The sequence below is a fragment of the Scyliorhinus torazame genome, chromosome 3 (assembly GCF_047496885.1).
Source record: "Scyliorhinus torazame isolate Kashiwa2021f chromosome 3, sScyTor2.1, whole genome shotgun sequence".
Lineage (NCBI taxonomy): Eukaryota > Metazoa > Chordata > Chondrichthyes > Carcharhiniformes > Scyliorhinidae > Scyliorhinus > Scyliorhinus torazame.
The window spans coordinates 115,664,913-115,687,814 of record NC_092709.1 but is presented as its reverse complement, the minus strand read 5'-3'; the positions used below and the strand labels follow the sequence as shown (position 1 = coordinate 115,687,814).

General features: G+C 48.0%; 1 protein-coding gene across 4 annotated transcripts in view; it reads right to left on the bottom strand.

The window, feature by feature from the left end:
* Nucleotides 1–22,902, bottom strand: part of LOC140408653 (E3 ubiquitin-protein ligase MARCHF1-like) — a 1,031,995-nt gene that overhangs the window by 304,605 nt on the left and 704,488 nt on the right. For all 4 annotated transcript variants that reach the window (XM_072496141.1, XM_072496142.1, XM_072496144.1 and 1 more), the window contains one exon: nt 666–716. In XM_072496141.1, coding sequence (XP_072352242.1) covers nt 666–716 — 51 coding nt within the window. The remainder of the gene's footprint in view (nt 1–665; nt 717–22,902) is intronic.

Below are 22,902 nucleotides of genomic sequence, written 5' to 3'. Positions count from 1 at the left end.
CTTTACCCACCTCCTTTCAACTGATCAGCTTTTGAAGGCATAGCTAAACTGTGTGCCCCATTAAAAATTCAAACTTAAAACATTCACCAACTCATAACGAAGTTTTAAACATCTTTAACAGGGTTGAATTCAGAGGAGAGGGACATTCCTGGTTTCTACAATGTGCCTAACTTTGCAGGTAGGTTGCTTATCCCCATCGAACAGGAAATGAGCAAACCTCTCTTTTAAGTGCACAGATTAGAAGTTAGAGAAGTCTTTGGAAGGCAAAGTTAATAGTTATGGAACAACCCAATTTTTCTGCTAACTCTTTTGAATTCCATATCGATATAAAAAAGCCATCGTTATTTCTACTTTGTCCCTCTTGCAAGTTCTCTGGTTGCTATCACACAATTTTTTATTCATCCATAGGATGTGGCTGTCGCTGCCAAGTACCATAAACAGGCAGCAATACTTTTGACAGAATTATGCTTCATAAAATCATACCTGCTATTCGGTTTACAGGCCATCATTTTCTGGAAAGTACTACAGCTGAGTTCTCTATCACATGCAAACTACAATTACGTTCTCCTAATGCTAAGATCATAATATTGCTTTGGTCTCTCTTGTCAATGAACACAAAATTGTAAATGTCAGATTTCCTTTTCAAATAAAAAGGATATCCTTACCTTTGATATGTTGCTCGACCGACTTGTTGAGCGTCTTGGAGATTTGTCATTCTGCAAAATGGACAGAATATGTGGTATTATTCATAATGTCAAATGAACCTATTGGAGTTTGTTGCTTCCCTCAGTCAGGTTAGATAAAGGTATAACATGAAAAGTGCCTATTGGTTTTAGTGGAGCTTTTGTTTTATGATGACATCGCTGTAATCAAATATCAATGGTGTAGTCATCTCCGAAATCTGCCCTATTCCACTGATTTTAAGAGTGAGTGTTCCCGTGTTCCAACTGGCTTCTGAAGTTAATCATTGTCTTCCTGTTCTCTCTGGATTATCTAAGAATGTATTTGTTCTTTTGCAAACAACAATCTTCTGCAAACAAACAATAGCATTCATGTCAAGAGGGCTAGAATACAAGACCAGGGATGTACTTCTGAGGCTGTATAAGGCTCTGGTCAGACCCCATTTGGAGTATTGTGAGCAGTTTTGGGCCCCATATCTAAGGAAGGATGTGCTGGTCTTGGAAAGGGTCCAGAGGAGTTCACAAGAATGATCTCTGGAATGAAGAGCTTGTCGTATGAGGAACGGTTGAGGACTCTGGGTCTGTACTCGTTGGAGTTTAGAAGGGTGAGAGGGACCTTATTGAAACTTACAAGATACTGCGAGGCCTGGATAGAGTGGACGTGGAGAGGATATTCAATTTGTAGGAAAAACTAGAACCAGAGGACACCATCTCAGACAAAAGGGACGATCCTTTAAAACACAGATGAGGAGGAATTTCTTCAGCCAGAGGGTGGTGAATCTGTGGAATTCTTTGCTGCAGAAGGCTGTGGAGGCCAAATCACTGAGTGTCTTTAAGACAGAGATAGATAGGTTCTTGATTAATAAGGGGGTCAGGGGTTATGAGGAGAAGGCAGGAGAATGGGGATGAGAAAATATCGATGGGCCGAGTAGCCTAATTCTGCTCCTATGTCTTATGGTCTTACTGTCCGTGGTCTATTAACACAGAACTGACTGAAGTTTGACATGCCAATGATAATTTTTCAACAGACTTCACATTCCTCTTTATTAAGTAGTGTATCTCCACTCTGTAAGTATTGTGGTGCCCATCTCCAGGTATCATTTTGAACTATCTTCTTACTACTTTGGCAATTGTTGCATATTTTGACACTTCATTCACTACCAGTTTTCAAGATCCTCATCATTTACCTCCTCATCCCAATCATTTGCACACCTTGGTGTCTTCTTTATTGACAGTTTCTGCTGTCTGATCGAAGTTAGTCTATCCACTAAGCATCTGAATCGTGGTGACTAGAACCTGCATCTGAAGTGATATAGAAACATAGAAATTGGAAAACAGGTGCAGGCCATTCGGCCCTTCGAGCCTGCTCTATCATTCATTATGATCATGGCTGATCATCCAACTCAGTAACCTGTTCCCGCTTTCCCCTCATGTCCTTTGATCCGTTTGGCCCCAAGAACTATATCTAAGTCCTTCTTGAAAGCATACAATGTTTTGGCCTCAATTGCTTTCTGTGATAGAGAATTCCACAGGCTCAACACTTTCTGGATGAAGAAGTATCTCCTTATATCAGTCCTAAATGATTTACCCCTTATCCTCAGACTGTGACCTCTGGCTCTGAACTTCCCCAGCATCGGAAACATCCTTCCTTAATCTACCCAATCTAGTCCTGTTAGACTTTTATAGGTTTATATGAGATCCCCCCTCACATTCTTCTAAATTCCAGCGAATCTAGTCCTAACTGACTCAATCCGTCCTCATACATCAGTCCCACCATCCCAGGAATCAGTCCGGTAAACATTCACTGTAGTTCTTCCCTCGCAAGAATATGTTCCTCAGATAAGGAGACCAAAACTGCACACAATATTCCAGTTTTTCTGCTCTCACCTCCCTCAACCACTCCCTGTACATATGCCTCTCCATCCTTATCCGAGACTGACATCCTTATTTATCTTCTCTTATACATCTCCCTTCTTATGTTTAAACTCTACACCCACTCATGCGACCCATGGAGAAAGACAAAGGGGGCGATTCTCCGAGCCCCGCGCCGAGCCGGAGAATCGCAGCAACCGCGTCATGACGCCCCGACGCCGGCGCGCGATTCTCCGAGGTACGGAGAATCGGCGCCATTTGCGCCAGCGCATTTGATGCAGCGCTGGCCGCGGGTCACTGGAATCGGCGGGACCGCCGATTCTCCGGCCCAGATGGGCCGCGCAGCCGCGCAGATATTACAGAGTCCCGCCGGTGCCATTCACCCCTGGTCGCTGCCGGCTGGAACTCTGCACGAAGGGTCGGGGGGCGGCCTGTGGGGCGGGGAAAAGCGATCCTGCACCGGGGGAGCCTCCGATGGGGTCTGGCCCGTGATCGGGGCCCACCGATAGGCGGGCCGGCCTCTCCCCCCCGGGCCTACTTTCCTGCGCGACCGGCCCCTGAATACCGACGCCATGTTGAGTCGGGGCCGGCGCGCTGAAGAAGTCCCCCACGCATGCGCGGGTTGGCGCGGCGCCCATTTAGCGCCGGGGAGGCTGGAGCAGCATGAACTGCTCCAGTGCCATTCTGGCCCCGTGCCCATTTCGTGCCATCGTGAAACGCGACAGGGTTCACGACGGCACGAGCACTTTGTCTCCATTTTGGAGAATTGCCCCCAAACTACCTTTAATTTCCTCAAATGCCTATTGGAACTCTTTGTTCTCGATGCCACCACTTGTGTTGTCACTGATGCCTTCATCACAGAATTATGACAGTGCAGAAGGAGACCATTTGGCACAGTGTATCTGCACCGCCATTTGAGCACACTGTTTAGTGTGGCTGGTTTCGCACACTGGGCTAAATCGCTGGCTTTGAAAGCAGACCAAGGCAGGCCAGCAGCACGGTTCAATTCCCATACCAGCCTCCCCGAACAGGCGCCGGAATGTGGCGACTAGGGGCTTTTCACAGTAACTTCATTTGAAGCCTACTTGTGACAATAAGCGATTTTCATTTCATTTTTTCATTCCCTCGCCTTTTCACCGTACCCCTGTCATTGTCATGAATCAGCTCCACAGCTTCTGCACTATCAGGTTTTCTCACTTTGTTTCCACTAAATCCTTCATATTAAGGAATATCCTACTTTCTACCATTTCCGTTGGCATAACAGTTGCTACCACAGTCTTAGTTCAGGGACTTTGGTTATTTAGGCCCAAATGAAAGTGAACATGATACAAACTGCCTGGCTGTCCACCTTCAAATTTGGCTTGCAGAAGTCATCTTCAGGGAGTACTCCATCTCTCTTACTGTGGCTAAATTATTATAAAAGTCTCGGGTTATCTTCTACAGCATGGGCAATCAAATATTCATCTTCTCCATCACAAACTGCTTCAACCCATCTTCCCGACACCTCCCACCTTCAACTCTGTAAGTAATTGTCAGCAGTCCGTGAAATTCTTTGCTTCCAAAATCAAGATCAAGCTACCTGCCCCCTTCTCGCCCTATTCTTAACTCAGAATATTCTCTCTTGCTCTCCAGCACCTGAAAACCTAGCATTCCCTTTCTTTGACTCATGCTTGGTGCCCTCTCACGCTCTCTGCCCTTGTAACTTATCAAAAACAACTTAATCTTTAATTGACCCTTTCTCCCAATTGCACACATTCCTTCCTCATAGTCCCTGTTTTAGTATCTCCATTCTAGTTTCAAACCTTCAAGTTTCAGGAGCATGAATACTGCAATCAGTTACAAATGGCATAATGCACAGATGCAGGTTCAGGACAATGACATGTTTATCTGTTCTGGCCACTGGATCTTTTTCATTCTTAGCAATATCGTACACTGTTCCATTTAATATTTTTTCCCAGTTTCAGGCAATTGCCCCCCTTATGCTTGTCCATGAATTTGCTACATATTGACCAAATTAACTGAACATTCAGAATCTTCATGTTTCAGGCTATGTTGTTTTTCATTAATTGCTTTGCTTCCTGTTTTTGGTATTATCTACATATTTGTCAGCTTTTTGCTTATGTGTCCTCTTCAGGTCATTGAGGCACATCTGTCTCACTGTGGGAATGAAATTCAAATTCAGCGTTGGTGCAGAACAGTCAGTAAAGGATCATCTGCCCAAAGCCAATGGAAGGGAAGACAGACAGGAGGCTGGATTCGCTGTTTCGCGATGCCAGAAAGGCGATTCGTAGTGGAGCGGAGAATCCAGCATTGGGCAAAAAATGGGATCGACGCCTGGCGAGGGGTTGTGAATCGCTTCCAGATTTGCGCCCCGAGCGTGAGCGCAAATCAGGTGCAAGCTCCGTCAGGAGAACATCGTTTCCTCAATGGGAAATTCTGGCCAGAGTCTATAATGGGTTGATAAATCCACTGCCGCCTGTTCTGTAACCCAATCAAAGCTGATTTGCACCCTCTTTCTCTCTATAACGACCTTTATTTAAGTTTGAGTTTGATTTTCTTTTTCATTTGTATCCCATCTACATATATATTATTGCCGACACACTCCATTACCATTATGTCATTTGTCATCACCAATCAGATTACACAAACATGCACAGGCAGCAGCCAGGACCAGGGTCGCTAACCATCCTGAATTGTCCAGGAGCCTCCTGGAACTGAAGGCAGTTCTTCTGGGAACTCCTGCTAGCAACAGGGGGGAAGAATGGAACTTAGCACCTGTGCACCTCAGGCTGAAAAGGAGAGAAATCAGTGAGATATATTACCAGACAAATGGTCAAAATCTAGCTGATAACGGGAAGGGTCAGGTCACTTCCCACTAACTTTAAAAGAAAACCATTTCCATCTGCAACAGTGTTTCTATCCAGCTGACTACCCTTAAACTCCAACATGTAACCCAGAATATGTTGGCGGTATAGCTCTCAGCATCCTATATCCCACAAGTCTGGAAATCTTGAATAATGACAGGTTTGATGACAAACCTTCTAATTGATGTATGAGCAAATCCCAGAAACGTACTCTAACAGCTGATTATAAGCATAAGACAAATAAAGGCGACACATTTAATTTTTTATGGCCGCACTGTCGAAGGTGCCACCTTTCGGATAAAACATTTGCCCTCTCAGGTGGACATAAAAGATCCAATGGCATTATTTTGAACAAGAGCAGGCGAGTTCTCTCTGACCTCCTGATGAAAATCTATCCCTCAATCAACATCACAGAAACAGATTATCTGGTCATTATCAAATTGCTGCTGATGAAGTTCGCTGTGTGTAAATTGCTGCATTTACCACATTACAACAATGGGTAAACATCAAAAACACTTAATTGGATGTTAAACATTTTGAGATGTCCAGTGGGCATGAAAGGCACTGTTTATTAGATTGGTTGGTGGCCACAGAATCAGCAATGGGGGCGGGACAGCTCGGAGTGCGGACCTGATATAACCAGACCACAGCAGCCATTGCTGGGACATGATTTTACATCTGTAACTAGATTGGATGAGCATAGAAGCTCTGATTTCAAGAATGTCTCAGGATTGATGGAGGCCTGGATCCTGGCACAGGGCAGCTCCATGATTCTGTGATGAGGACCTGGAGGCTTTCGTGGAGACCGGAAAGGAAAGAGAGTGGTCCTGAACCTAGAGGGCTGCAAGAGGAGGTCAGCACCCCCCCCCCCCCCCCCCCACCTCCCCCCAGGCTATGCAAGGATGGATGGACATCACTGACACAGTCACAGTCAACAGAATATGTGTGGTGTACAAAGGTTGGCCTGTATATTATACAATGGAGGTTTTGTTAATCACCCTGGTTCAACTAAGGAGTGCAAGTGAGCATACCGGGAGCATAATCATAGAATCTACGCCATGGAGACAGGCCCTTCAGCCCAATCTGGTCCATGCCAACCAAAAAGCCCATCTAAACTAATCCCACATCCGGTATTCCTAAATATGAGGTGTGAACATGGTGGAATTACAATACATGACTACATGCATGTTAAACAGCAGGAACAATATGTTACAGACCAAGCTAAGTGATCTCACAATCAACTGATCAGGCCAAAACTCTGCAGTTAATCTGCCAGTTACATCCATTTGTAAATAATTCTAGATTATCAGATAGCTAACTGGATGAGGAGGTTCCATGATCATCCCCATCCTGAATGAAGTCAGGCTGAAATGTTGGTCAAGATCTTCAGCCAAAAGTGCCGAGTGGATGACCGTCTCCTTCCAAGGTCTCCACCATCACAGATGCCAGTCTTTAGCCAATCTGATATTAATAAACAACTGAGTGCACTGGATATAGCAAAGGCAATGGACCCTGGTAACATCCCTGTCGAGTAACCTACACCCCAGAACTAGTCATTCCCCTAACCAACCTGTTCCAATGCAGCTACAACCCAGACATTTACCCAACAATGTGGAAAATTGTATTTCCTGTTTGCAAAAAGGAACACAGTCCAATCTGGCCAATAACTGCCTCATCGGCTTACCTGCAAAAATCAGCGAGTGATAGAAATGCCATTGACACTGGTATCAAGCGGTTTTGTACTCATCAGCAACCTGCTTAATTTGGGTTCCACCAGCACTACTTGGCATCAGAACTCATGCCAAAACATGCCACTTCTGCTCCTATTCATATGCTCTTATGTTCTCATGAACAATTTGGGATGGACAATAAATGATAGCCTTGTGCACGACAATAACATTCCTTGAACTTATAGTAATTAAACTATCATCCTTGGGTTACAGCAATTAACTAATTTACGTGTGCTGTTTGCTGAGTTGATATAGCCCTCAAATTATAAAACCCAATCTTATTTTGAGACATTTTAATTTGTAATTATTAATTATTAACTCAATTACATTCTCAACTAATTTGGGATAACACTATTGAAAACCTACTGTATTTACAGAATGAATAATTGTTCACTTCAGCATATTACAGAGTTCAATAAGTGCCAGCAAGCAGTGAATGGATTGTAACACATGGAATGCATGGATACAGCACTAAAGATTTATTACTTAACTCCCTGTATATAGATACTGATTTCACTGTCCTGTGAGGTGATACTAAGGACACTTATACTACTGCATATTAACAATTCCAGTTTGCAGCTCCACACAGGACTCCAGGTTCCCCCTTCCGAAGATATCCTGTTGCATCTATTTATAGGTCAAGACTACATAAAAGGAAATGGGGCATATCAAATTTACTTGTATTTCATTCGGGGCGGCACAGTGGCACAATGGTTAGCACTGCTGCCTAACAGCTCCAGAGGCCTGGGTTCAATTCCAGCATCGGTTGACTGTCTGTGTGGTATTTATACGTTCTCCCCGTTTCTGCGTGGGTTTCCTCTGGGTGCTCCGGTTTCCACCCACAGTCCAAAGATGTGCAGGTTAGGTGAATTGGCCATGCTAAATTGCCCCTTAGTGTCCAAAAGGTTAGGTGGGGTTACTGGGTTACAGATAGGGTAGAGGTGTGAGCTTAAGTAGGATACTCTTTCCAAGGGCCGGTGCAGCATCGATGGGCCGAATGGCCTCCTTCTGCACTGTAAATTATATGATTCTATGATTCATTGTTATGCTACTATTGGGGCTGATCCAACTGTGTAGCTTGGACTGAAGGCAGCACGGTGGCACAGTGGTTAGCACTGCTGCCTCACAGTGCCAGGGACCTGGGTTCAATTCTGACCTTTGCTTGACTGTCTGTGTGGAGTTTGCACTTTCTCCCCGTGTCTGCATGGGTTTTCTCCAGGTGCTCCCACAGTCCAAAAATGTGCTGGCTAGGTGGATTGGCCACGATAAAAAAATTGCACCTTGATGTCCAGGGATGACAGATTAGGTGGCATTACGGTGTTACAGGGATCGGGCGAGGGATTGGGTAGGGTGCTCTTTGAGAGGGTCAGTGTGGACCCGATGGGCCGAATGACCTCCTTCTGCACTCTAGGGATTCTATGTTCCAAAGACTCACTCCTACAATAAAAAGCACCAGCACTAACACAGAAATATTCCACTCTGACAGGGATTGTTAGTAAACTGGAGGGAACACTTGGTGAAATGTGAGCCAAGAGGCAAAAGTGCAGATGCAAATGTAGAACATGCAGCCACCAGCTAATGGACCTGTTCAGTTATCAGGAATTTGAACTTTGTAGGAGTCTGCCTTCCACTTATTTAGCACTTCCTGAAGTCACTGTAACTCTGTCTGGAGGCTACAGATCACTCTGGAGAAAATCTCCACTCCATGGATCTTAGCTTCCCTTTTAGTATCAATGCAATGGAAAATTGTGTGCAATGCACAAAGGGAAGATAATCTCTTGTCACACGTTTTACACCTTCAGTGAAAGTTACATTTGAATCTCTCTATACATACCCACCCTCACACCGACCCACAACGAGTCTTCATAGCGCTTCAAATGAACGGTTTACCCTTTCTTTAGCTGAGACTCAGTTTTTAGCACTTTCTCCTGAGTCAGATGGTTATGGATTCAAGTCTCACTCCATGACTTGAACAAAACAATTACTGAGGGAGCGCTGCACTGTCAGAGGTGCGGTCTGTAGTGATCTCTGTATGTGCATGTACATAAGGGGGAGTGTAATAAAAGACTGTCTTTTGGCTGAGACATCAGCCCGCGTTTCTGTGTGTCCTCTTAGGTTAATATATAATATTGCATGGTACTATTTCAAAGAGGAGCAGGAGAATTCTGGACTGGGTCCTGGCCGACATTATCATACAATTAGCATCACAGAAAAAGATTAACTAGGCATAATCACATTGCTACTTACAGGAGTTTTCTGTCAGCCGATTGACTGCCACATTTAATAATAATCTTTATTATTGTCACAAGTAGGCTTGCATTAACACTGCAATGAACTTACTGTGAATAGCCCCTAGTCACCACACTCTGGCACCAGTTCAGGTACACTGAGGGAGAACGTGCAGACTCCGCACAGACAATGACCCAAGACAAGAATCAAACCCGGGTCCCTGGCAGTGAAGCAACAGTGCTAACCACTGTGCTACCGTGCCGCCCATTTCTACAGTTGTCGATTGGGCCCATCGATCATTGAAGAGGGGGCCGAGAACTGGGGAGTTGCCGAGGGCAATCATCATGATGCTCCATTGGTATTTGGACAGGAAAGGATCCCGAGGATGGGAAAAGGAGACTCGGGAATGTACTTGGAAGGGCATATGGTCCGCATTTATCAGGACTTGGATGCAGAGCTGGCCAAGAGAATGGCTGGGTTTAACAAGGCCAAGGCTGCTCTCTTCAGGGGCAAGGTGTGATTCGGGATGATACACCCGCCTCGCTTGTGGGTCATGAATGAAGGAGGGGAGTTCTGCTTCGACATGCCGGTGGGGCGAGTGGCTTTCGAAGAGACCATGGACTGGGAAATGTTTGACGACTTGGGTTTTTGGGGTGGGTTCATCTACAAGACCCAACTTTGGAACTTTATTCAGGAGGGGAGAATCGCGTGCGCGCATCGGGGCGGCGTGGCGGGACGCGGGCGGCGCCCCGGCGATTCTCCCACCCGCCGTGGTGGGGGGGGGGGGGGTGAATTCCGCACATTGTTTTTAGGCAAGAGACTCACCTGAGGTTTAAGGATTACACAAGGCTGAGGAAAGGGTGGGTGATACAAGTGTTTCATTCGGGGCTAGACATCAAGGTGAGAGGGGCAGTGGTGCTCAAAGGGAGGTAGTAATATCTATGGACGCAGAGAAGGCATTTGACCAGATTGAGTGGGAGTACCTTTTTGAGGTGCTACGGCGGTTTGGTCTGGGGCTGGGGTTTGTTGGTGGATTAAGATGTCATACAGGGTCCCCACGGCGAGTGTACGTGCAAATGCTATAAATTTGTGATATTTTTGCCTGCATCGGGGAATGGGGCAGGGTTATCCACTGTCCCCTTTGTTTTTCACATTTGCGATTGAGGCATTGCCAATGGTGCTTCGGGCTTTAGCAGAGTAGTGAGGAATAGAGAGAATGGGGGTGTGAGGCACGATCAATTGAACAAAGACTCGAGTTGGATACAACTGAGGCTTTATTGCTCTAAGATGTGTGGCTTCCCACAGCAACTGGCGAAATGACTGCTGAATGGAGGACACGCATATTTATACTCCGCCTACTGGGCGGAGCCAGCAGACAGGGACTACCGGCGAACCTGTAGTAATGGTCCTACCTTACATCACCTAATATAGGTGCAACAGTGGTTTACCAGAGGGTGGAATACCAGCTGTCCATGAACGCTGATGACCTCCTATTATACGTCACGGACCTGGTTCCAAGTATCGATGGTGTTCTGGGGATCCTGACGAAATATGGGTCGTTTTTGGGGTACAAGGTATATGTGGGAAAAGAGTGAGGAGTTTGTGGTAAATACTCAGGTACAGGGTAGAAGTTACCGTTTCGGCGGTCAAGCCAAGCTTTGTTTTGTGGGGATACAGGTGGCACATAGTTGGTCGCAGCTACACAAATTGAACTTGGCGGATTTGGTGGAGGGGATTTCAAGAGGTGGGATGATCTTCTATTATCATTGGCGAGGTGTGTCCAGACCGTGAAGATGACTGATCTCCCGAAGGTTTTGTTTGTTTTTCAGAATCCCCTGATTTTTGTGCTTAAGTCGATTTTTGGGAGGGTAAACGGGATGATCACCAATGATATGGGCGGGCAAGGTGCCCCGGATTTGAAGTGCTTTTATGGAGAGTGAGAGGCGGGGGGGGCGGGTGGAGGCCTGGCTCTGTTGAAGTATTATTGGCCGGCGAAAGCAGAGAAGGCATGCAAGTGGGTTGTGGGTAGGGGTCGGTGTAGAGGCGGGTTGAGGAGGTGTCGTGAAGGGGGACATGTCTGAAGGTATTGGTGATGGCATTCCTTCTGTTCTCACCTAAGTACTCCATGTAGTACTCAGGTGGTAGTAGTCATGTTAAGGGTAGTGAATCAGTTCAGGCAGCATTTCAGGATTGGGGCCATGTCATTGTGGGCGGCGACAGGTGGGAATCACAGATTTATTCCAGCCGGGTTGGATGCAATCTACAGGGGCGGGATTCTCTCAGCCCGGGGCCGTACCGGAGAATCCCCGCGACCGGCGCGGATCGTGCCACGCTGCCCCGGCGCCGGCACGTGATTCCCCGCAGAGCGGAGAATCAGCGCCATTGGCGCCAGCGTGGTTGGCGCCTGTCGAGGGCCGCGTCCCGGGATGGGCCGAGCGGCCGTCGTAAAAAAGCAGAGTCCTGCCGGCGCTGTCCACACCTGCTCCCAGCCGGCGGGAACTCGGCGTGGAAGGGTCGGGGGGCGGCCTGTTGGGGGGGGTGGGGGGTCTAGTCGGGTGGGGCCTCCGATGTGGCCTGGCCCGCGATCGGGGCCAACCGATCGGTCGGCCGGCCTCTCTGGCTGGGGGCTTCCTTTCTTCCGCACCGGCCCCTGTAGCCCTGTGCCATGTTGCGTCGGGGCCGGCACGTTGAAGGGAGCCACTGCGCATGCGGCAATTGCCGCTGGTACCACTGCGCATGAGCGGATCCTGCTGCGCCCAGTTCATGCCGGGATCAGCAGCTGGAGCGGCGAGGGACGCTCCAGTGCCGTACTGGCCTCCTGTAGGGACCAGTATTGCTGATCCTGAGGCTGTGTTGATGCCGTCGAGAAACGCGACGGTGTTTCCAACGGCGCCAACACTTAGCCTTAGGATCACAGAATCCCACCCAGGGTGTGGGAGCAGGAGGGGATAAAGTGGTTTCGGGACTTATTTGTGGAAAGCTGGTTTGCAGAGTTGGGAGAATTGGAGGAGAAGTTTGAGTTGCCAAAGGGGTTCTGGTTCCTACAGATTAGGAATTTAATACAGAAGGAGTTGGTTACATTTCCACAGTTGTCGCCCCTTTCATTGCTTGAAAAGATTGTGTCCCAGAATGAGATGGGGGAAGGTAGAGTCTCTGACATTTACCAGCAGGTGATGGAGGGGGAGGGGAATTTAAGAGTAAGTGGGAGGAGGAGCTGGGTGGGGTAATTGAAGGAGCGGGTTTGGAGTGAGGCCATGCGGAGAGTAAATGCGACATTCTCCTGTGTGAGATTATGTTTAATTCAATTTAAAATGATGCATAGAGCGCACATGACAAAGTCCGGAGGTGGGCGGTGATTAGGGGAGGCCTGCGAGCCATACACGCATGTTTTGGTCATGCCCGAACTTGGTGGCGTTCTAGAAGTCCTTCTCGGGGACCAAGTCAGTGATTTTGGGGTGAGGGTGGCTCCGAACCGGTGGGTGGCGGTATTCAGGGTTTCAGAGGATCCGGGAGTGCAGGTGGGGAGAGAGGCTGGTGTGTTGGCCTTTGCCTCCCTGATAGCCCGGAGGCGGATCTTGAGAGGGTGGTGGGCTCCGAAGCCGCCAGGCTTCTGAGGAACCTGTCAGAATTCTTACATCCAGAGAAGATATAGTTCACCATTCGTGAGTCGGAGGGGGGGTTTCCTCTCGAGGTGGAGGGTATTCATTTCCTACTTTAAGGATCTGTGAACGTCAGGGGTGGGGGTGATGGGGAGCTTGGGTTTGCTTTCCTTTCTGTTTAGTGTTATAATTTGTTTTATTGGTTAGTTTTAAACAGGGCATGTAGGGTGATTAGAGAAGTGGGGTGGTGTTTTTTTTTGATTATGTGTAAAGATGGCTGCATTTTTCTTTCGTATAAAAATGAAAACGCCTTGAATAAAAATATATATTTTTTAAATGACACAGCAAGCCATTCAGTTCAAGGGCAATTAGGGATTGGTAAGAAATGTTGGTCTTGCCAGCGACGCCCACATTCCATGAAATAATTTTTTTTAAAGCATTTTTTTATTTGCATTGTAATCAATGAAAGTAAAATTTGGAAGACACATAAAACAGGCTGCAGATTCGCTGTCTCCCGTTTTACCCGATCACACAATATCAAAATCTACCCCATTAACCTAGACGCAATGCAGTTTACACCAGCTGTGGGTTTATCACTTTGGAATTAGCTATGAACTCTTACAAAAAAAGAAAAACAGAAATAAAAATCAGGGCAATGTTCAAATGAGAAAGGAAGAATGCTGTAAACGTAACCCAATGTACTGAGTATGGAGGCATTTGTGTAAAATATGATTAAATAATTCTGAGAAGGAGCCACGGTTAAGAAAAATGAAGAGCAGCAGTTTAAATGTATTCCGCTACTAAGTTGATTTATATATTGTGCTTCAGGGACAAACTATACAAGTCAAACAAAACGTGCAATGAAACTTCATTGGTTAACCTTTTGTAATCCGCAGTGAGACTGATTTCCCTCAGTAGACTATGATTGTCTAAGTCAAACTATGCAAACAATTGCTAGCAGAGAGAGATATATTTGCCTCTGCTAATTGAAAAATAATCCTCTGTTTAACTGTAATAAAAATGTACCTGTCAGCCAGGATTATGTGCCCTGGGATTCTGTTGTACTTGGGAATATAAACAATTGTTACAGTTCGCTAAAATCATTAATGTGGCTTTGAAACTTGCAATAAAAAAAGCTCAGGGTTATTGTTTTTTTCAAAATAAATTTTGAGTACCCAATTATTTTTTTTTCCAATTAAGGGGCAAATTAGCATGGCCAATCCACCTGCCCTGCACATCTTTTTGGATTGTGGGGGTGAGACCCATGCAGACACGGGGAAAATGTGCAAACTCCACACGGACAGTGACATGGGGCTGGGATCGACCCCGGGTCCTCGGCACCATGAGGCACCCAGAAGTGCTAACCACTGCGTCACCATGCCGCCCTAGCTCAGGTTATTGTTGACTGACCAGTTACCTTAAATTTACAGTACCATTGATTACTGGAATTTGTTAATATGGCCAGTGTGGGAAAATTGGAGTCGAAGGGGGAGATTTTGAGCCCACGTTTGCTGTCAGCGCAAACAGCGACACAGGCCCAGACACCAGCAAGATCTCATTTACACTGCCCCTCGCAATGGATGTTCATATTGTATTACAACAGGTACATAAGAACGGTATTTAGTCAAGGAGAATCCACTGGGGGCTCCAAGGTCAGAAGAGCCCACCGGGGGGGAACCTGGACAGGATAGTGCCTGTTTGGTAGTGCCAGGGTGGCAGTTCCAGGGGTGGGCCCTGATGCGACCATCAATTCACTCAAGGACTTGTGTCGGAGTAAAACAATGGTTTTAGTTAACTATCAACTTTGCCTGCCTGCGACTGGTACACTCTGAGGACAGTCCCACAGGCCAGCTACTCTTATACTCCTTCAAAGGGGCGGAGCCATGGCGGAGCCCATACATGCTCCAACATCTCCCCCTGTGGGTGAAGCCATACAATGGCCCACAAATAAAACCCACAGGGTTAATAATATAGAACATAACTGGTGATATTAACTGTATTTACAAACGTAGAACATAACTGGTGAATTAAGTGTATTTACATTCACCACATTCACCCCCTGTAAAAAAATAAAGTCCGGTGGGGGTGATGGGTCACAAGTTCAGCCGGTCCGGCTCCCGGTTCGTACGCTGTGACCACCGAAGCACTGGTGTTGCAGCCACTTCAGGTGGCTGGGGAAGTGGGTCCGGTGCAGCCCCAGGGGAGGACTCCGGGAGCGGCTCTTCCTGAGCTTCATTCCTGCGGACTGGTGTGCCGGGTGGAATGGAGCGCAGGAGCCAAATGGGTGCGGGGGTGCTGGGCATGGGAGAAAGAGTGGGGTACAGCGCGGGGGGTACTGTGGACGTAGTGGTGGCGGAACCTGCAAGGTCTTGGAGGGAGACGGTATCCTGTCGAACATCGGGGTGCTCAACATATGCGTAGTGCGGATTTGAGTGCAGGAGCTGGACCCTCTCTACCAGGGGATCGGTCTTATGGGTCCGAACGTGTTTCCGGAGGAGAACCGGACCCGGTGTCATGAGCCAGGGTGGGAGCGAGGCCCCTGAGGTAGTCCTACTAGGGAAAATAAACAAGAGGTCATGAGGAGTCTGGTTTGTGGCCGTGCAAAGGAGGGACCTTATAGCATGGAGCACATCGGGGAGGACTTCCTGCCAGTGGGAAACTGGGAGATTCCTGGACTGTAGGGTCAGTAGGACGGTCTTCCAGGCCGTCGCGTTCTTCCTCTCCACCTGTCCATTTCCCCGGGGTTTGTAACTGGTAATCCTGCTCGAGGTGATGCCTTTACTGAGCAGGTACTGACGCAGTTCGTCGCTCATGAACGATGAACACCTGTCGCTGTGGACGTAGTTGGGGAAACCAAACAGGGTGAAGACACTGTGCAGGGCTCTGGTAACAGTTGGGGTGGTCATATCGGGGCACGGGATGGCAAACGGGAAACGGGAGATCTCATCAATAATATTGAGAAAGTAGGTATTGCGATTATTCGAGGGGAGGGGCCCTTTGAAATTGATACTGAGGCGTTCAGAGGGCTGGGACGCCTTCACCAGGTGGGCCTTATTTGATCGATAGAAGTGCGGTTTACACTCCGCACAGATTTGGCAGTCCCTGGTTACAGCTTTGACCTCCTCGGTGGAGTAGGGCAGGTTGCGTGCCTTGATATAATGGGCGAGCCGGGTGACCCCCGGGTGGCAGAGGTCGTCATGGATAGACCGTAGTCGGTCCTCTTGCGCACTGGCGCATGTGCCGCGGGACAGGGCATCTGGGGACTCGTTGAGCTTCCCAGGACGATGTACTATATCGTAATTATAGGTGGAGAGTTCGATTCTCCACCTCAAGATCTTATTGTTCTTGATTTTGCCCCGTTGCGTATTGTCAAACATGAAGGCTACCGATCGTTGGTCGGTGATGAGGGTAAACCTCCTACCAGCGAGGTAGTGCCTCCAGTGCCGCACGGCTTCCACGATGGCTTGAGCCTCTTTTTCGACCGAGGAGTGTCGAAGTTCAGAGGCGGTGAGGGTGCGTGAAAAAAACGCAACCGGTCTGCCTGCTTGGTTGAGAGTGGCGGCAAGAGCGACCTCTGATGCGTCGCTCTCCACCTGAAAGGGGATGGACTCGTCCACCGCGCGCATCGCGGCTTTGGCGATGTCCGCCATGATGCAGTTGAAGGCCTGGCGGGCCTCGGCTGCCAGAGGGAAAAGGGTGGCCTTAAATAGTGGCCGGGCTGATCCACCGTGGAGAACACGTGGTAGTGAGCGATCTGATTGACCATGTCTGCAATCAGGGGAAGGGGGTACGCATCAAGTTGCGTAAATCGGTTAATGGTCTGGCTGTAATCAACCACCATCCGGAGCTTCTCCCCGGTCTTGACGTCCACCACCTGAGCTCTCCAGGGGCTGTTGCTGGCTTCTATGACTCCTTCCCGCAAGAGATGCAGGACCTCATTCCTAATAAATATTCTGTCCTGCATGCTATATCGCCTGCTGCGAATGGCAACTGGCTTGTAATCAGTGGTGAGATTAGCGAAGAGGGAAGGAGGGTCGACTTTCAGAGTGGCTAGGCTGCACACAGTGAGTGCGGGCAGGGGTCCACCAAAGCTAAGCGTCAGGCTCTTGAGATTACATTGAAAATCGAGCCCTAAAAGGAGGTCTGGGAGCACGTACAGCTGGAAACTAGTGTACTCAGCGGCCTGTACCGCTAAGGTTACCATAGTGCACCCTCGGATTTGTACCGAGCGCGACCCAGAGGCGAGGGAAATTGTTTATTGCACCGGGAATATCGGGAGCGAGCAGCGGCTTACCAGATCCGGGTGGATGAAACTCTCGGTGCTCCCGGAGTCGAACAGGCAAGGTGCCTCGTACCCGTTAACCCGGACGGCCATCATTGAGCTCTTGAGATGCTTGGGTCGCGACTGGTCCAAAGTGACTGCGTTGAGTTGAGGGTGACCAGCGGCATGGTCGGCTGTGCTGGGGCGGCCCCCCGGTGACTGTCCGAGCAGGTCATACGCGTCGAGCGGCGTAGCAGATGGCGTCCAAGATGGCAGCCCCCGTTGATCAAGTGTGGCGGGCGTCGAGGAAGATGGCGTCCAAGATGGCGGCCCCCATGGATGACACGTGGCCGGCCGCGTGAGGGAGGATGGCCAAAATGGCGGCCCCCGTGAGTCGCACGTGCTGTGCGGAGTCGGAGTCGGCAGGCACGCTGCCACATTGTGAGGTCTGCGGGCCTGAGAGTCGGTAGTCCGTGTCTGAGAGTTCGAGTGCTTAGGCTTGGCGAGGCAGACCTTGGCGAAGTGCCCTTTTCGGCCGCAACTGTTGCAGTGCACGTTGCGGGCCAGGCAGTGCTGTTGAGGGTGTTGAGGCTGGCCGCAGAAATAACAAGGCAACCCCCCATGATGAGCAGGTAGGCACGCAGCACAGGCCTGGGGTAGTCTCTGGTCGGGCCACCACGAGGATTCGGCCGGAAATGGGCCCCTTTCTCGAGCAGTCGCTGCCGCACGTAATTTGATCTGACCCCCGCAACGTAGATGTCTCGGACGGCGAGCTCCATGTGCTGAGTGGCCGTAATGGCCTGATAGTTGCACTTGCACGCAGATAGTCGTCGAGTGACTCCCCGGGGCGCTGGCATCGAGTAGTGAGAATATGTCGCGCATAGACCTCGTTCACAGGCCGCACGCAGATGCGCTCGAGGATTGCGAGAGCGGCGGTATATGAGGTGGCCTCTTCGAGTTGCATAGAAATGCAGTGACTCTGCTGTGCGAGGAGGAGACTCAATTTTTGTTCATCCGAGACGGATGGCGTCGACAACGCGGCAAGGTAGGCCTTGAAACACCGCAGCCAGTGTGAAAAAATTTCCTTCGCCTCCGTGGCCTGTGGATCAAGCTCTAGTCTGTCAGGTTTGAGGGCTGACTCCATAATCGTTTTTGTTCAGATAGTTAATTAAATTGATGCAACCATCAATTCACTCAAGGACTCGTGTCGGAGTAAAACAGTGGTTTTAATTAACCATCAACTTTGTCTGCCTGGGAATGGTACATACTGAGGACAGTCCCACAGACCAGCTACTCTTATACTCCTTCAAAGGGGGGAGCCATGGGCTGAGCCCGTACATGCTCCAACATCCTCCAACATCTCCCCCTGTGGGTGAAGCCATACAATGGCCCACAGATAAAACCCACAGGGTTAATAACACAGAACATAACTGGTGAATTAACTGTATTCACAAATATAGAACATAACTGGTGAATTAACTGTATTTACATTCACTACAGGCTCTTTGGAGATTCCCCTTATATGTGTGAGGGGTGTGGGCTTAGGCCTGTGAGGTGGTGGGAGGGGTGGAGTGAGGGAGTGTCCCTGATACCTCTGTGGATGTTGATTGGGGGGGGGGGGGGGGAGCGAGAGCCCCAGATACTTGTGGTGGAGGGTGGGGGGCTCACGCTGAAGGTTGTGGGGGTTCCTCCATGTCCATGGGGGGTTGTAGGGGCAGGAGGGGGGATTTAGTTTCATTACAGTTCAGGGTGCCCTTTAAAGTTGGCTTTGCTGGCTCATTCAGGCCTCACCACAAACTTTCTGTGCATTAAGTGCCAAAAAGTCTAGTTACAAAACTCAGCTATGATTCTGGCCAGCTTTCAGTCAAAGTCTGACACTCTTGACACATTCTAGTAAAATTCCACCATCAGTTTTCTGCTGCTTTGCAAATAATAACGTCAATCTGTTGGGCACAGTATAAAGCTAACTGCATCAGCAACTTCCCATAATCTCAACAAGCACAGGTCCTCTTAATTGAGCATGTCTGAATTAGCATGTGCGCACCGTTTAAGATTCCCGACGGCAGCCATCATCAAACACTCTACACTGTCACAGCCAGACCTAAAGCCTAGTCTCAGCACAGCAAGAATCAGCCAAGGAGGCAATGAATCAGTTGTTTACAGGACCATGGATTTCAAACCATATCCTGTGGGTTGCAGCTAGCAGCAAGATCAGGGGCTGTTTAGCACAGGGCTAAATCGTTGGCTTTGAAAGCAGACCAAGGCAGGCCAGCAGCACGGTTCAATTCCCGTAACAGCCTCCCCGAACAGGCGCTGGAATGTGGCGACTAGGGGCTTTTCACAGTAACTTCATTGAAGCCTACTTGTGACAATAAGCAATTTTCATTTCATTTCAGGATACAGATCTGCATTTTTGCCACGGAGCATGGCTTCCAAAGGGTGACTTGGACTTATTAGTTTTGCGAGGAGACATTTGAAAGATGTGCCAAGCTTCTCCTCTTTGGAGCTAAGCTTTCGTGAGGCCTTTCTGAATCTGCCACAACACACTTAATTTTCCTTAGTCAGAGTTCACTCTGTGCACCCGGTGGAAAGCTCACAGTTCAATTATTACTATCAACAGTGAGAGGCAGTGTGAAGAGCAGAACGCTGATCAGTGCTGGAGCGCCAGAATAATAGGATGAACCTTAAGACATGTGCGGAAGATCAGTATTGCTGTTCCATTGTAGGTCCATGCCAATAAAGGAAGTATTTATATCGCATCTTTCTTGATCACTGAACATTTCAAAGTGCTTTACAGACACTTGAGTCCTTTTCTTGAAGTAAAGTGTCACAAGGCTATGTCCCATTATTTTTGAAAATATGATTTTTCAGATTTAAACTGACTGAAAGTTTTGCAAACTTAACGGAGACAGAGAAACTGTTTAAAAATGCAAGCCCACCTTTCAAGGTGAAATTGAGAAACAAACAAATTATCCCCAGGGGAGTGTGAAGAGAAGGACATTTCTTATAATCCAGACATCAATCAAAACTTGTAACTAAGGAAGAGACATTAAAATACAATGCACTAGATATTAAAGCGATGGCTGCCACCGACCGACCCATACCCTTGGATTCAGTTGAATCTCATGAGATGTCTTGAGTTCTTGAATCTTGCACAAGTTTTACCAGCTTTGTCGCAACACCACGTCAGGCACAATGAGGCCATTAAATCGCGCTCAAGTCTGTTTGACTCTGCTCACAAACAGCAACTTGGTAATGACCATATAATCTCTTTTCGTGATGTTGACTCAGAAATAAATATTAATAGTCACTTGGTAGTGCAGAACTTGAATATTGTTGGAAAAACAGTTGCTGTCGAAGTTTTGTGTCTTGACTCACCATGACAGCCACAAGAATACCAAATTTCAAAGGGAACAACAATTTATACTGCACAAAAAAAGGGTTTTGATTGATTAGCATGTGGACTTCGATCGGTTGAGGCATTGCCATGGAGAATGTACCAAGAATCCGTTGTCCCCCATGCTTTTGGTTAATTGATAAAGATTAAATACCTGGACATGCATTTTCTGCTTGCAGAGGGCAGAGCCCTGCTTATGAGTTTATGTAGCTTTTAGCAAGAGCTGTATTGTGAGCCTGACTGATCTTAAATGGATTGGGAGAATTATCAGGATTGTTTAGCTATCCAACTGTGGAAATCACATCCAATGTTCAATACAACCACTATATTCAACCTAAGCATGGGCTGTTTGGGTACAGTCAGTACTCTGCCTGATGCAAACAGCTGAAGGGAACTATCTGAAGCGAGCTGTTTGAAACTATCCAACAGTTGTTGGCCGTGTGGCCTACATACCTGGCATCAAACTGGCACTGAAATTCATATAGCACACCTTTTATGTGTTAGGCAGAATATCATTTTGGCTTGACAGCAGCATCCTATTCGAGGAGAATCTCACTCAGGTTGCTAGCAGCGTGAAATAGCTAGCATAATCTGTCTCTCACATTTCTGAGATACCTTCCATTCCGGGTTATTCTGAGGTAGAGTGGGCACTTTTCAGGTCCAGAAGTGTCAGCCTTAGGCCCATTCATGAGCTCCCACAACATACAGTGAGAAATTATCCATTATCCCCCAGGATGGTTTTGCTGTGTCCTATTTCAACATCAAGCCTGCATGTTGAGCAAATGGCTAAGGCCCTATTTCAAGGTTGCTGATGAGTTCAACCTTCAGCTCATGAAACTGTCGGAATCCCAAATACATATATAGATAAATATTGGGCAGGGCAATGGGGAGAAATCCTCGCTCTTCCTTGAAATAGAGCCATGGGATCATTTACGTGGACCTACTGGAGCAGACAAGACTTTGATTTAACATCTCATCTGAAAAACTACACCTCTGACAGCACTGCACCCTAGTCCTTGGAGTGGGATATGAACCCAAAACCTTCAAACTCAGAGGTTAAAATGCTGCAAACTAAACCATGGCTGACACTTAAGGGATGTAAAACAGGCTGTTGATTCATTATACCTGTGTTATACTATTGCACAATATCAAGCTCTGCTCCAATCACACCTACCCAAGAATTCAAAGGGCGTGATCCAACGGTAAAGCCACGGCTTAGCGTGGCCATTGAAAACCGTGAGACTCCGCTCCCGGGATCTATCCGGCTCGCAACGCCTTGCGAGATGCAATGCCTTGCGAGATGCAACGCCTTGCGAGATGCAACGCGCGCGAGATGCAACGCCTCGCGAGATCCAACGCAATCTCGCGAGACGTTGCGATGTGAAACCCACCCATAATGGGTGGGATCACCTTTTAGCAAATCTGCATGTTAGAGCAGATTCCCGAGGTACTTGAGGCTTTGGCTTCAACTCCTTTGCCTCAGAGACCTTGGGCGAGCACCATTTGGTACTGGTCCCCAATAACGGGGGCCAGACGGAACAGCAACCGTGGGGGCTCCCAGGGGATCAGAGGTCCCCAGCTGCATGTGGTGCATTGGCACTGCTGGCCTTTTTTGCGCATGCAATTGGGCTGGGGTTGCCCACCATGGGTGTTGGGGGGGATGCGGGACTCTGTGGGGGGGTGGTCAGGGATTGTTCCGGGGGCCTTGAAGATCGGGCGTCATTTAAAAATCCTGATCTCTCACTGCAATGGGGAGTTCCGGTGAGTGGATGGGGCTATGTGCGGTCTCAGCCACGCATTCCCCATTCTGGTCCTTTATTCAACACTAGTCACGTTGAACAACTATTTGATTCTCAACATTGCGAGTCCCGAGAAACATGCGGCTAAACGCGCTCGCTAGGGGACATTGTTCCCTTTTGTGAGAATCGCATCCACAAGTTTGCCACAATGAACTTTGGACATTACACAAGGGGATCACATTCCAGAGATCGTTTTCCTGGAGCTGCACCCATGCGGCTTGGGTGAAATTAATATTTGCATACTATACAGTTCTGAGCCTAATATTGTAACGGAACACATCCAACTTCCCTACATATAAATTATTGGGGAAAATTGGATGGGGTCCTACACATTAGCCAATCCATCGTGAGAAGTTAAATTCGGGCTATGGTTTGCAGAAGTTGTTTCATCCCGGGGGGAGCACCAGTAGTTTAAATGAAATAGAGAATTTGTTTGCCACAGAAATGTGTACACAAATTGACTGAAATGTA